Here is a 13,850-nt window from a genome sequence, read left to right as displayed (position 1 = left end):
AGAGTTTCTCGTAACATCACATTGCCATGCTTTCGTATTCTTCATTCCATCTAACCCTTAAAAGAAAAGAGGACATTTTTTTAAGGTTCATGTCACTCTATGATTCTCGCATGGTAGTAATTTGTCTCACTGACTCATCCTTGGATATTTCAAAATTTTCCTTTACTCATCATCGTCTTCTTGAAAGCCATTTTCAACAAACTTCAAGTGTTCATTCTTGTCCGTAGCTTGTTAGTACTATAAGATATTTGATGTTCAATTTGCATCCTTTGATATTCTATCATGTGAAGTCGTATTCCCCCTTGTTCGATCATAGAGTATCTTCTAAATATAGCTCTGTCACCATCAAGTTATCACATCTTAAAGTCTAATAACTTTTGATGCCCTTATCATGTTCTCCGCAAAAACATAACTTTTTATCACAAATCTCAGAACTTGTAAGTAGAGCTTACAAAGTTCCTCCTTTTAAATTGTTCATCATGGTAGTCTACTACCCTAGGATAAGGTATTCTCATGGATTTATCATCCTCACTTTTAGTTTCCATCATTTTCATGCTTCGAGGCAGTCTTCATCTTGGCTGTCTTCCTTTCAGGGTCAAGAAATGCCTTCAGATATCTTTCAGTATTCTTCTTTCCCTGTGGTAACTTCACTTTCTAGTCTGTTGCATTAGGTAAATGCATCATCTCTTGTCTTTTAATAGTGTCCTTGTGTCACAATGACATCTATTTTCCACATCTACCATCACACTTGACATTTGATAATGTTTTCATCTAGTCGCCAACTCCTTAGGATCCCAAAAGATCTTATTTAGTCAACAATATCGGTCTCCTTCCTAAGTTTTCTCGGTCGTACTTTCTTGCACCATCTCGCTTTCATCATCATAACACCCTTTCGCCAACCTAGCCATTTGCTTGCCTTCCCGTATCAACAATCACATCAAATCATTATATTTCATCTAAGGATAGAATTTATGATTCCATTCTATTCCTTTCTTAATCAACTTACTTGTAACTTGAAGTTATCACTCTTATGTTGTAACATAAGATCGTCCCTAATTACCTACTTTAACTAATTTTCTTAATCATGAATTTGGAGTTCCAGTTCTTGTCCCATTTTAGACTTTTTCCAAAAATCAACCATGTCCTTTTTGAGCTAAATGTTTGTTAACAATTTAAATAGCTCAATTCAATTCATTCCTTGGCGTTTCTAACTCATTACCAATGATACTAAAAGGGTATAAACTTAATTTCAACCATATATTAAATGTATCCCAAGTAATTTCTCATTTTCATACTAGCTATTTGACTTTGATGAAAAGTCAAAGCTATCAAAATTTTCTATTATCTGTTCACATACTTTAAACTCTTTAATGACTCTCATTTCACACAAGGTATGTGTTCATTAAGTCTTGAACTCACCCGAACCTTTACCATATTTCGTAAACCCCTTCATGGTTCTACCAATTTCGGGCATGTATCATGTGTTTATAATAGTCCAGGCCTTATACTATTATACTTTCATCATATATAACCAACATTGGCTTCACCACTAAAAGGTTCTAATCCATTGGTTTAGATTGTCCATACACTATTCTTGCCTCCCTTACACACTATAGAATCACACAATATAGCATTCTATGACTTCATCTAGTCTTATCCAAAGTGTCATAAGCATCTAACTAAGGCAATTCTTATCATCATTCATTGCGTAGGATACTACCTACGTTAAGGCATATAAATCCTATGTCTCAATCAAACTTTCCATAACCAAAGTCTAAGCCTAGGAGTGGGATGATCCATTCCAAATTCACTTAAACTATGGCTCTGATACCAAACTGTAACACCCCAAAATTTTCAAACTTTAAAATGCTATGGTTTTAAAATCTTTTCAAGTATTAACCCACATTTAACAAAAACCGGTTCCACAAAAACATTTACAAACATCGGGTGTTACTGTTACGCATCATACAAACCATAGCAAGCAAAAGAGAATTACATCAATATAGTAAATAAGAAACTTAAGATTTTCCACTTCATTCTCTATCTCTTGACTTCTAACTTTCATCTATCATCCTCTCTCCTTAACTGAAACCTAAGATACATGACATTAAAAGAGATACATAAGACAATAATGTCTCGTGAGCTATGTGGGTTTGTGACCCAAAACATTTATCACATTTTCATCAAAAACATTTCATCTTTGCAAAACATAGTTTTAGACCATAAAAAATTATCAAGGAAACTCTTTTCATACACATCATCAATATCATTTCATTTCTTTTCATTTCATTTCATTTCAAAAGACATCTTTCTACATTTCTTTCTCTTCTAGCAAGGACTAATTTCGGTATTAAACCATTGCCAATTGTTATACTTAGGGTACCCCCTAAGTCTATACCAAGGTGGAAAGAACAAATCAATCCACCAAGGCATCGTGCTAACATGGACATCTACTTCGTGAAGGGGGGGCGTTGCCCTAGTAGATTCTTCTAGACCTCATACGAGGCATCATGGCACGGGAAGATTTCATTTTTTTCTTTACTTTCCAATTCTTGTCATTACTTTCCATGCTTTACATATTTCATACTTTAGCATTACAATACTCATTTAAAAAATAAAGCATCTATACTTCAAACATTTCAAACACGTTATCAAAATATTCTTTCTTTCAAAAACGTTCTTTGCTCTTGAAACATTCTTTCTTTCAAAAACATTCTTTGCTTTTAAAACATTATTACCTTCAAGGCACTCTTTCAAAATACTATTTTCAAAACATTTAACATTTCATACTTTAGCATTACAATAGTTATTTAAAAAATAAAACATCTATACTTCAAACATTTCAAACACGTTATCAAAATATTCTTTCTTTCAAAAACATTCTTTGCTCTTGAAACATTCTTTCTTTCAAAAACATTCTTTGCTTTTAAAACATTCTTACCTTCAAGTCACTCTTTCAAAATACTCTTTCCAAAACATTTAACAATTTCTTTTCAAAAACATTTCATATATCAAAACATTGCATTTCATTATCATAAAATTATTTTGCCATGTACCCCAAAGTGGGAAAAATGCCAACACGTACTCACCTCAATCACAAGAAGGCTAGCTAGTCCTCTTCTAGTTTCTTTCCTTAGAGAAACACTCTCAATCACCTCCTATATAACATGGATGGACATAATTCATCAAAAATGACCAAAAGTACCCCTCATGGATTTTTAACATTTAGATATTTCCCATAAGCTTATTTATTTCCTATTAGCTTATAAATAAAGTTTGATGGCAATCAATGGAGTTTTTCATGTAAACCCTTACACTTATCAGAACCTCTGACCTGGCCTGTGTCAAAGGGACACGTCCCTGTGTCATTTTGACATGCCCCGTGTCAAAACTACAGGTTACCATTTTGTGAAAAAATTTGCTAAAAGCTTTCTAACTTGTTTTCTATACCTCCAATGGTTACCAAACTTCACCACAAGGTTATTATGGACATAATAAAGACTATTAACTTCTCTAATACTCAATTAACCCTTATCCCCATGATAACTTAATCATTAAGACCTTTATCAAACTGTTAAGTTCATAATACTTACAAACACTAAAATTAAAGGGTTAAGAGTTCAAGTTGATCAAAAACACTCTTTAACCAATATGAATTATTCCCAAATCCTTTAATACATCATTGGGTGTTGTGAATTACATAAAACCACAACCAATCTCTTTTTAGGTACATGAATCCTCAATTCCATTCTATGTTTCCTAATTTGCCTTTCAGGCCAAAACAATCACTAGGCTAGAACTTCACTAGAATCCCTTCATGTTAATGTTCTTATATCATATCTAGAGTGCAGTTCATATCCATGAATGTCATTTACTTATAATAATTCAATCATCATATAGTTATCCATTGATTTCCCAAAAGGCCCTTATGACCACAAATTCCATGGATTCATCCAATAATCAATAAACACTTAATATTTGCATCCAAATCATTATAATAGCATCCATTCCTTGTTATGAACTTCATTTGCTCAACTACATAGGATTCCATTGTTTTCATCATATTGTCCCCAAATCTATTTCAATCCAAGCTCATACATGATTCTACCATCATGGAAGAGTTTAATAATTCTAATTGGATTTATTGTTTTCAAACATCATTTAGGTCATAGAATCCAATCCCACATCATCATCAATTGAAATATCCCCAATTTGGGTTTTCTAGGGTTTATGGAGCTTTTTACCTAAATCACCAAATCAATCAATAGGATGATTGGATTGAGATTAGAACCATGGAAACCAATCAATAGGAGGTTAGAAAACTAAACACTAATCAATATTTCTTATCAAATTCGACATTGCGGTTAACCGCTTCATAAATTCAAATTTCAAGGTTAGAAGGAGAAGAAATTATACCTAGAAAGCCTTTGATTCCTCTTCCTTTTGCTTGAATTCTCCAATCTCCACCTGAATCAAACCCTAGGAGCTCTAAGGATTAAAATTGCCATTAGAGGAGGGATGATGGAGCTCAAAAACTTTCTTCCTCCATAAGAGAAGAATGATGCATCTTATTTCTTAAAAGTTTGTCATTTGGTCCCTCAAGTTTGCTCATTTTGCCAATTTCCACGATAAACTCATATTTTTGTGATTTAACTTAGGTTTTGACGTAATAAGTCTTTCGTCATCCATTTTGTAAGTTTTGTAGTCCCTTCCATTAATTAAGTCAACTATTTGGTCAACTTATTTTGCCAACTTGACACTTTTGGCCCGTTAACTTTTGAAATGTTATTATTTTCACTTCTAACTTTCTAAACTTCATATCAACTAATGATATGATTATACCTTTATGACTTTTTTATATAAATCATTTTTCATTTATTTACTTTATTAATTCAAAAACCTAGTATTAAATTTTAGGATGTTACACTTCAGAAGGCTTAGAACCTAACATAATTCACGAGGAATTTTTGAGATTCTCTTATCCTCTCTCTCTCTCTCTCTCTCTCTCTCTCTCTCTCTCTCTCTCTCTCTTTCATTTCGATTCTAGGGTTTGGGTTTGACGCATTAGAAGCTTCCATACTATTGGGGCTAGCATTCCAAAGAAGGGTTCTTCAAAGTAGATTGCTATTTTCAATAATATCAAAATGTATGTAACCTAAACTTTGTGATTTTTTATTTTAGCTAGGGTTATTTAGATTTTCATAATATGTTGCTATTATGAGAAAAGCCATAGAATTTCTAGTTTGCATGTGTCCATAACTGTTATGTGAAATTTTGCAAGTACATAAAGTAATCTAGAAAACCCATCAAACCCATCCTTAAATATTTAAGGATTTCAAAATGCATTTCCATCCTCCATAGACCACTTGTGACCCACAACCAATCATGTCCATGTGATGGTACATTCCTTGGCATATTTTTTTCTCATGTGAAAATATTTCTAATTCTCACAAAGATTATCTTTCAGCTATCTTTGCACAATATGAGGCTAAGTTCTTTCACCACGTGACCAAAGACATGAAATATAGGGAATCAATGCAAAAGGAGGTCGTTTCACTTGAAGCAAACGAGACATGGACTGCTGAAGCACTACCACCATGGAAACATGCTATCGACTCGAAGTGGGATTATAAAACTAAATATAAACTCACAAGAGAAGTGGAACGATACAAGGCTCATCTAGTTGCTAGAAGGTTCACACAAATAGAAGGAATCGATTTCCATGAGACCTTTGCACCTGTTGCGAAACTAGTCACGATTCATAACACCTTATTACTAGGAGATCTTATAGAAGACTTGTATATGAAAATCCCATAAGGTTTTTCAAAAGAAAGAGACGAGAGAGTATGTCATTTATGAAAGTCTGTTTATGGAATATGCCAAGCCCCTCAAAATTGGTATCAAATTTTCTACAAAGCTTTGATTGACATTGGTTTTACACAATCACGAGCAGGCCATTCCCTTTTTTATTTATAAGGTGGATACCACTTATATCACAGCTCGTATATACGTTAATGATGTTATTCTTTGTGATGATGAGAACACCAAGATTAATGATGTAAAATAGCATACAGATGGGCATTTTAGTACTAAAGAATCGGTCCCCTTGAAATAATTTTGGGGAATTGAAGTAGCTCGAACCTTATATGGTATTGTGCTTAGCCAATAAATTATACGTTGGATATACTCAATGGTCACCTAGGATGTCGATGTAGCGCTTTATTACATAAATAGAACACCCATTTGGATAAAGAGATTAATAGCCTAAACATCGATGTTTTGCAAAATATAAGATTGATATGAATGTTATACCAACAAGTAATGTGGCTTGACATAACCTAAGCTTTGAATATGCTTATTCAAATTTTATTTGATCCTCAACAAATACACATGGACGCAACAATAAGAGCCCTTCACTACCTTACGTCCAACCCCGGCCAAGGAACACCAAGATTAATGATGTAAAATAGCACATGGATGAGCATTTTAGTACTAAAGAATCGGTCCCCTTGAAATAATTTTGGGGAATTGAAGTAGTTCGAACCTCGAATGGTATCGTGCTTAGCCAACAAAAGTATACATTGGATATACTCAATGGGTACCTAGGATGTTGTTGTAGCGCTTTATTCCATAAATAGAACATCCACTTGGATAAAGAGATTAATAGCCTAAAAATCGATGTTTCACAATATATAATAATGATATGAATGTCAACAAGTAATGCGGCTTGACATAACCTAAGCTGTGAATATGCTTACTCAATTTTTATTTGATCCTCCACAAGTACACATGGACGAAATAATAAGAGCCCTTCACTACCTTAAGTCCAATCCCGACCAAGGAATAATTTTTGCAACAAATGGAGACTTAAATTTTACAACTTATTGTGATACAGATTGGTTAGGTTGTCCGTTCACTCAACCGTCATAAACATGCTACATAATCTTACTAGGTGGATCTCCAATTTCACTATGTAGAAAGAAACAATCATGTGTATTTAAATCGTGTGCTGAGGCGGAATATCATGCAATGGAAACTACTATAGATGAAATCCATTGGTTACATGATCTTGAAGTTGATATTAAAGGTCATACCTTTATTAACTGTCAAGTTGCATGACACAATGCAAATAATCATGTGTTTCACAAACGTATACCAAACATGCCGAAATATATTGCTTCTTTGTTCGCAAGAGGGTTGAGTCTCAAGAAATCAAGACGAATGTGCATTGATATAATTATGTTGTACCTTAGTTTAGTGTGTGCAAGTGTATGTTGTAGTTGTACCACTAGATAGGTAACCCACTTCGTTAGCTTGGATTTGGCCCATATAGTGTTGACGTATCTTGTATATATTATCATGTTTAATTAGGGGGTGTTTGGGATAACATACTTATTAACTTATACCAGTTTGCCACCCCAAATAAACATATTTTAGAGTTCGGATTGGTAAAAATTATACAATAAGTTGGTTTTTTCTTACTTATTTGAAATTCTTTAAACAGTAAACCAAATGACTTTTTTATCCACATCTTAACCTAATACTCTATCTATATAATCGTTTATGTATGTCTCTTTACTTGCTTGATTGCACTTGCGGGTCTACTTGGGTGCTTGGATAGCCTAGGCTACCCTCAAATTTTTTTTTTGTATAGTGTATTTTTTTTACGAAATTTTTTCCTGCATAGTGTAAATTTTCCAACGTGCTACCCTAAAATCTCATGTGCTGCCTTGAGGTTTTGGATCAAAGAAAGAACATTCCTACATGTTATTTTATTTTATACCATCTGTTACATCCTTTGGATATTGGATCAAAGAAAGAACATTCCTACGTGTTATTTTATTTTATATCATCTGTTACATCCTTTGGGTATTACATCGACGAAAAAAAACATAGTTTTCTTTTCTTGTTACAAGTATTTACATTTCCCTCGTTCATGTATAATTTTCCAATTTTTTTATAACCATTTGTTCTTCGACATAATTGTATGTTGTTCTATATTTTATATCTGTTATTTATCTTATAGAAATATTCATGGATTTGCTAAATATATTTTCTGAAAGTTTTTATGTTAATTTTCTATAAATAAGGATATTATAAATGATGTTAAATACAATATCAATAAAAATACAAAAAGAATCAATGATACGTAAGATGTCATTTTTGGTAATGTTACGCAAATAAGCCAAATTTACTAAACACTAAAAAACGATTTATCAACTTATTAGATTAAGCTAATTCAAACATTTTTTTTAAAATTTCCTTTCACAATGGATAAGCTAATAAGAACTTTTACTAAGAAAAAAAAACATTTTTTTTTAAATAAGCAAATTCCAAACACCCCTTTAATGTTTGAATAAATGAGCATATTTTCCGATTCCTCAAATTCAAATGTATTTCTAGAAAAAACAAAGTATGTTGTAGTTGCATGTGTTGGTAATCAGCAAATTATCTATTTATGTTGTACTTGTATTGTTTATCATGCATGCAAGTATTCACTTAATCGTCCAATGATCAAATCGTATACCATCAATTAATTCTGTTGTTAGCTATCAACTTAAATGTAATAGTGGCTGTAAAATCCAAAACAAATCTAACAACAAAACATACAAATTCAAAACGTGAATTGTCTAAGAGCATTAACAAACAAAAACATAAAAGTCAAAACAAATTTTAACAAAACATTAAAAATCGCCACCAATTACGAACTCTTTGCAACACCGGCATTTTAGGGTAAAGCCTACATATCTTGGGATTGAAAAGATAGGTTGGGTTATAGGTAGTCAAGAGAATATCCCACCAAATAGGAAACTGGAAAACACCGAATATTATCACAGGTGAGCAGGCACCAAGACCAAGACTGGTAGGAACCCACGTCAAACCTTCGCGATAAAGAACTATGCAACAGGCAGCATAGGCAGCCATCAGACACAGGAATGAAAAGAAAAGTGATATGAGACCACCTATAATTTTTGTAGGGAGCAGATGCACGTAGTCTTTCGGACGAGAGCGGGATGTGATTATTGAAAGAAAGACCAGAAAAGAGCATGATGAACTTAGTAAAGAAAAGCCATTCGTTATAAGGAATACTAAAAAGAAAGGCTCCGCCATAAAGATCGGGAAGCCATTATCCTGCCGATAACCACCCGGGGGGGTTAATACTGCTGCAAATGAGATCGTGACAATAAGGGCGGTTGCAACCATTCCATGTTTTACCCAACCAAGAGCTCCTGATGCTAAATCTTTGGTATTTTCCTGGAACAACTCCTGAGCTGTTTTACCATGAGTGTTCCTAACACCCCTTAGACTGGGTGACAGCATCCTCTCTACTTCCTGCATCCGTTATATATAACAAAACTCATATATCACTTATATATTTATATTATGCACGGATATAATCGTATAAAAAGTCTTATTACAAAATCAAACATACCTGGAACCAAAGATATTCTTTTTGGAGCAACAAAAATGATCGGGTGGTGCTTTCCAGTTCGACCCTTTTTGATGTCATTCCGACCAGGTGGAGTAGAGTATTACCATTCTTGTCAACCTCAAATAGTCCAAACCTCTTGGACCCGACTTCATAAAACAAAGCATTGTACAGGTCCAGTTGTCGATGCATTACTGCCACGTGGAAGATGGTGTGTCCATCTTCATTTTTCTTTGTCAGTACCTCTGGGTAGGTCTGGATAATGTGCAATAAAAACTCAGTGTTCCCATTCCTAGCCGCTTCAAAAATGCAATTGTATGCGGGTAGATTATTAGGTCCCCGAAGTAATGAATCAACCTCCGTCCTATAAAATGAATTAGTAGCCCCTAGAGCGCTTGTCAGTATGCTAGAGGCATTTTTAGCCTCTTCTTCAGATTCATTTGGCCCCATGATATTTGTTTTTTCTAAAACTGTAATAATAAAAAAAAATTAATTGGATTTAGAAACCAACCCCAATACGTCGAATTTAGTTGGTCATTAAAATTATAACTTAATTTCATAAAAGACCTTATATTTTGTATTATTTTCCGGATTAAAACTCATCTTTAATTTATTTTTATAAAAAATACCTTATATTTTTTCATTTTTTTCTTTTAAAAACCTTCAATTTTGTTTTTTTCTGAAAAAAAAACCCCTCAACCTTCTAATATTTGCAAATAAATCCTCAACTTTTTTTAGTTTTTCCTTAAAAAAAAAAAAAAAAAACCTCTCACATTTTACAACTTTTTTTTGGAGAAAAATGACTAAAATGGCCATATAATAAAAAATGGAAAAATGCAAGGATTTTTCCATGAAAGTAAATAAATTGAAGTTTAATCCGGAAAAAAAAATACACAAAATATGAGGTCTTTTATGAAATTAACCCTAGAGTTATTAGAAGTATTAGACAATTTTTATAATAAAGGAAAATTTACTATAAAGTCCCTACATTTTGACTTTATTTTTGATCTCATATTCAATTAAGTCCTTATATATTTTTTTCCGATTAAGTATCGAATACCGATAATTGTATTCACTTTAACCATTTTTCCCGGTTTAAAGGTCATCCCATTTTCAAAATTTATACTTTTGGCCGAGACCTTAAACTTTATTACAAATTTGATCTAAAATTTACATTTTTGGCCTGAATTTCAAAATTTTGTTACAAATTCATCCTAAATTTAGTTTTTTTACATTTTTTTTTTCAGATTTTTGTTTCATATATGTTATTTCTGCTTTATAAATTAAACTTATACAAAAAAAAAACATATTTTCACATAAAAACCTTTTTTTTTCTATACTAAAACCTTTTAAAAAACATTTTTGTTAAAAAAGTTTTTATATGTTAAAAATATGTTTTTTTATAGATTTGGTCCAAAAGGTTTTTCGCATAAAAGGTTTGTGAAAATATGTTCTCTATATTAAAAAAACATATTTTCATATAAAAATCTTTTTTTTAAAAAAAAAAAACTTTTTTTCAAATAAAAAAACATATGTTTACATAAAAAACCAAGATATTTACAAAAATAACTTTTGACTTGTTGTTCGTTTTCGAATTATATAGATTTTTTATTTAGTTATTAATTTACACATATTAATTAGTAAAATACATACCATACGACCATCCATTTGTTAATAATAATATGTTTTATATTTTTTAGTTTTTAAGCAAAATCTAGTAAACATAACCAACTTCAAAGTTTTCTCTTGTTATTCAGCCAAAGTTTTCTATTTTGTTTTTTAATATTGTAATATAAACCAGCAAATAAAAGTAAAAAATTATAAAACAAAAACTAATAATATTAATGACAATAAATATAATGATGGTAATAAAATAGTATGCGATCATTGTTTCTTGCTTATGTTTTTTTTGTAATATTTTAACATATTTTTCAAATATAAAAACCTTTTTTAGCAAAAATGTTTTAAAAAAAGGTTTTAGATAGAAAAAAAGGTTTTTTATGTGAAAATATGTTTTTTTGTATAAATATGATTTTATAAAGCAAAAATAACAAGATCAAAACAAAATTTTGAATAAAATAAATTTAGGATGAATATATATATATATATATATATATATATATATATATATATATATATATATATATATATATATATATAATAAATTTAGGATGAATTTATAACAAAATTTTGAAATTTGAGCCAAAAGTGTAAATTTTAGATCAAATTTTTAATAAGGTTTAAAATCTAGGCCAAAAATATAAATTTTGAAAGTGAATGATAACAAGAAAAAAAATGATTAAAATGAATACAATTACCAGTATTAATGACTTAATCAGAAAAAAATACATACTTAGTTGAATATGATGTCAAAATATAATGACTTTATAGGAGATTTTTTTATAAAAAATAAATAGTTATGTCAATCAAATGAGGGAAAATTTCGTCCTTGTGAACTCTTCAATGTCCTTATAAACTTTTTTAATACTACGTGTATATCGTAAAAGTATATAATTTTGAATATTAGATAAAAAAAAATTTAATATAGTTCTAATTAAAATATGATTTTGGATATAAGTGTAATTTTTAAAGTTTTAGATGGATATACGTGTAATATTAAAGTTTATAAGGATATTGAAGTTTAGTATTTACAATGACATAAATGAAGTTTTCCCTAAATTAAATGACGGCTATTATATCTATTAAAAGAGAAATTAAATATCCTCCTATTTATTATTTCTATCCATCTTGCTATCACTTTTAGATCATTACAATTGTAATAAAAAAAATTTAATTTGACAAGTGCCACAATCTTAAATGTGTAGGAAGATGATAGGTCTACAAAATAAAAAATGAATAGGAATATACTTACTCCATCTTATGCAATTCAAAATCATATTCTTTTCCTTCCGGTTGAGGGCGTCCGTCTTTCCAGCCAAAGCACGGATGATATCTCCACAAACAACAGGATGTAACCAATCATGGTTTGCATCCATAATGGTTCTAGCCATGCCTACAAATAGAGTTTAATAATCAAAATCAACAAAAATTACATTACAAAGCAAAATGATATCCAAATTAAATTTAATGTAAGACTTACCAAACATATCATTTTCTACGCAGCGTATGAGAATGTTATTTCGAATGTTTGGTGTCCACACTGCACCGCTCATACCGAGAGATGTTAGATAGAGAAATCGCGTCATTTCCCGATTTCCACACTCAGCGCTTCGTGTTATTGGATAAATGCCAGGTTCTTTAGGAATAGTCAGCAATGCTTGGCATCTTTCTAACATTGATCTTGCGATTTCTTTGCTTCCATGTGACGCAGCTATGTACAAAGCTGTCTCTCCATGTATATTTACTAACTTCAAGTCTTCGTATGTCATCCGGCGTACTAAGTGGTTGACAAAGTCCTCAATATCTTTGTTAACAACTGACGAAGCTGAAACCATTAAAGGAGTCTCAAGACTAGCTGTAATAGCTAGTCTCACTGCTTCTGGGTTTTGTGCAAAGAGGCGCTCAGCACTGCTCCTGTCACCGAGGACACACGCCCTGTATAAGGGAACCGCGATTGCATAATATTTGCCTCTGTTAACTTCGAGTAGAGTAGGTGCGGGATGATTCATTGTTTATGAGATGCCTGTATACAAAATCAAATGTTATAAAAACAACACAGAAACGATAATTTAAAAACAACTTTCTAGTTTCCTTTAGTTCAATGTCAACTAGTTTGCAGGTTAATGAGTTTTGATACATTTGACCCACGAACAGAAATCCAATCAACTTGTAAACCACATGCATAGCATAGGAGATCATACCACATTGGACGCAGTCTCCCTTGAACAAACACACTAAAATTAAACCTACCTATAAAAGAGTCCAGATCATATAGAGTACCTAGCCATCCCTCGTTGGCAGTATTATTGTAAAGTGCTATAAGAAACAAGAAACAAAATAAAGTTGAAAAAAAGATAAAAGGCGATGTATACTGCATAATTTAACTAATAACTGTCTACATACACAAACAAGCCCTTTCAAGACATATGTACATATTTGTTATTCTTATTACTTAGGACAATGATAGGAGTGAAAATTGTTTTATATTTAAATGGCATTGCTATAACCTCATATTTTTAATATACAATTTTGTAAAAAGAAGAAATGAAAGTATGTGCTATAATAAAAAAATGGAAGTGGATGTTTCTTTATATAACCCTTTTTTTTAAGGAGATGATATTTCCACTTATCAATTAGATGTCCACTTAAAATAAAATTGTTTTTACGTTTTTACCCTTATTTTGAAATTTACAAAATATGATGAGATATGATTAATCCGCCTCTTATCCTTAGCAAATTTAAGCGTTACCACTTATCAATTATATGTCCTTATTAAGCATCAAAATATCGTATTTACCCA

General features: G+C 31.4%; 1 protein-coding gene across 1 annotated transcript; it reads right to left on the bottom strand.

Annotated features, from left to right (window-relative positions):
- Window positions 1–8,673: 8,673 nt before the first annotated feature.
- LOC145066729 (uncharacterized) lies at window positions 8,674–13,059 on the bottom strand. Its single transcript, XM_079014008.1, has 4 exons — window positions 12,531–13,059; window positions 12,303–12,443; window positions 9,434–9,900; window positions 8,674–9,333 (listed from the first exon to the last, which is right to left on the bottom strand). Exons 1-4 carry the CDS (start codon window positions 13,057–13,059, stop codon window positions 8,674–8,676), a joined length of 1,797 nt encoding a protein of 598 aa, XP_078870134.1.
- Between the last annotated feature and the right edge of the window lie 791 nt (window positions 13,060–13,850).

Source organism: Lactuca serriola, chromosome 8 (genome assembly GCF_051521515.1).
Source record: "Lactuca serriola cultivar US96UC23 chromosome 8, Lser_US96UC23_V15, whole genome shotgun sequence".
NCBI classification, from domain to species: domain Eukaryota; kingdom Viridiplantae; phylum Streptophyta; class Magnoliopsida; order Asterales; family Asteraceae; genus Lactuca; species Lactuca serriola.
Note: the sequence above shows the minus strand (reverse complement) of the source record. Positions and strands in the feature narration are given on the sequence as shown.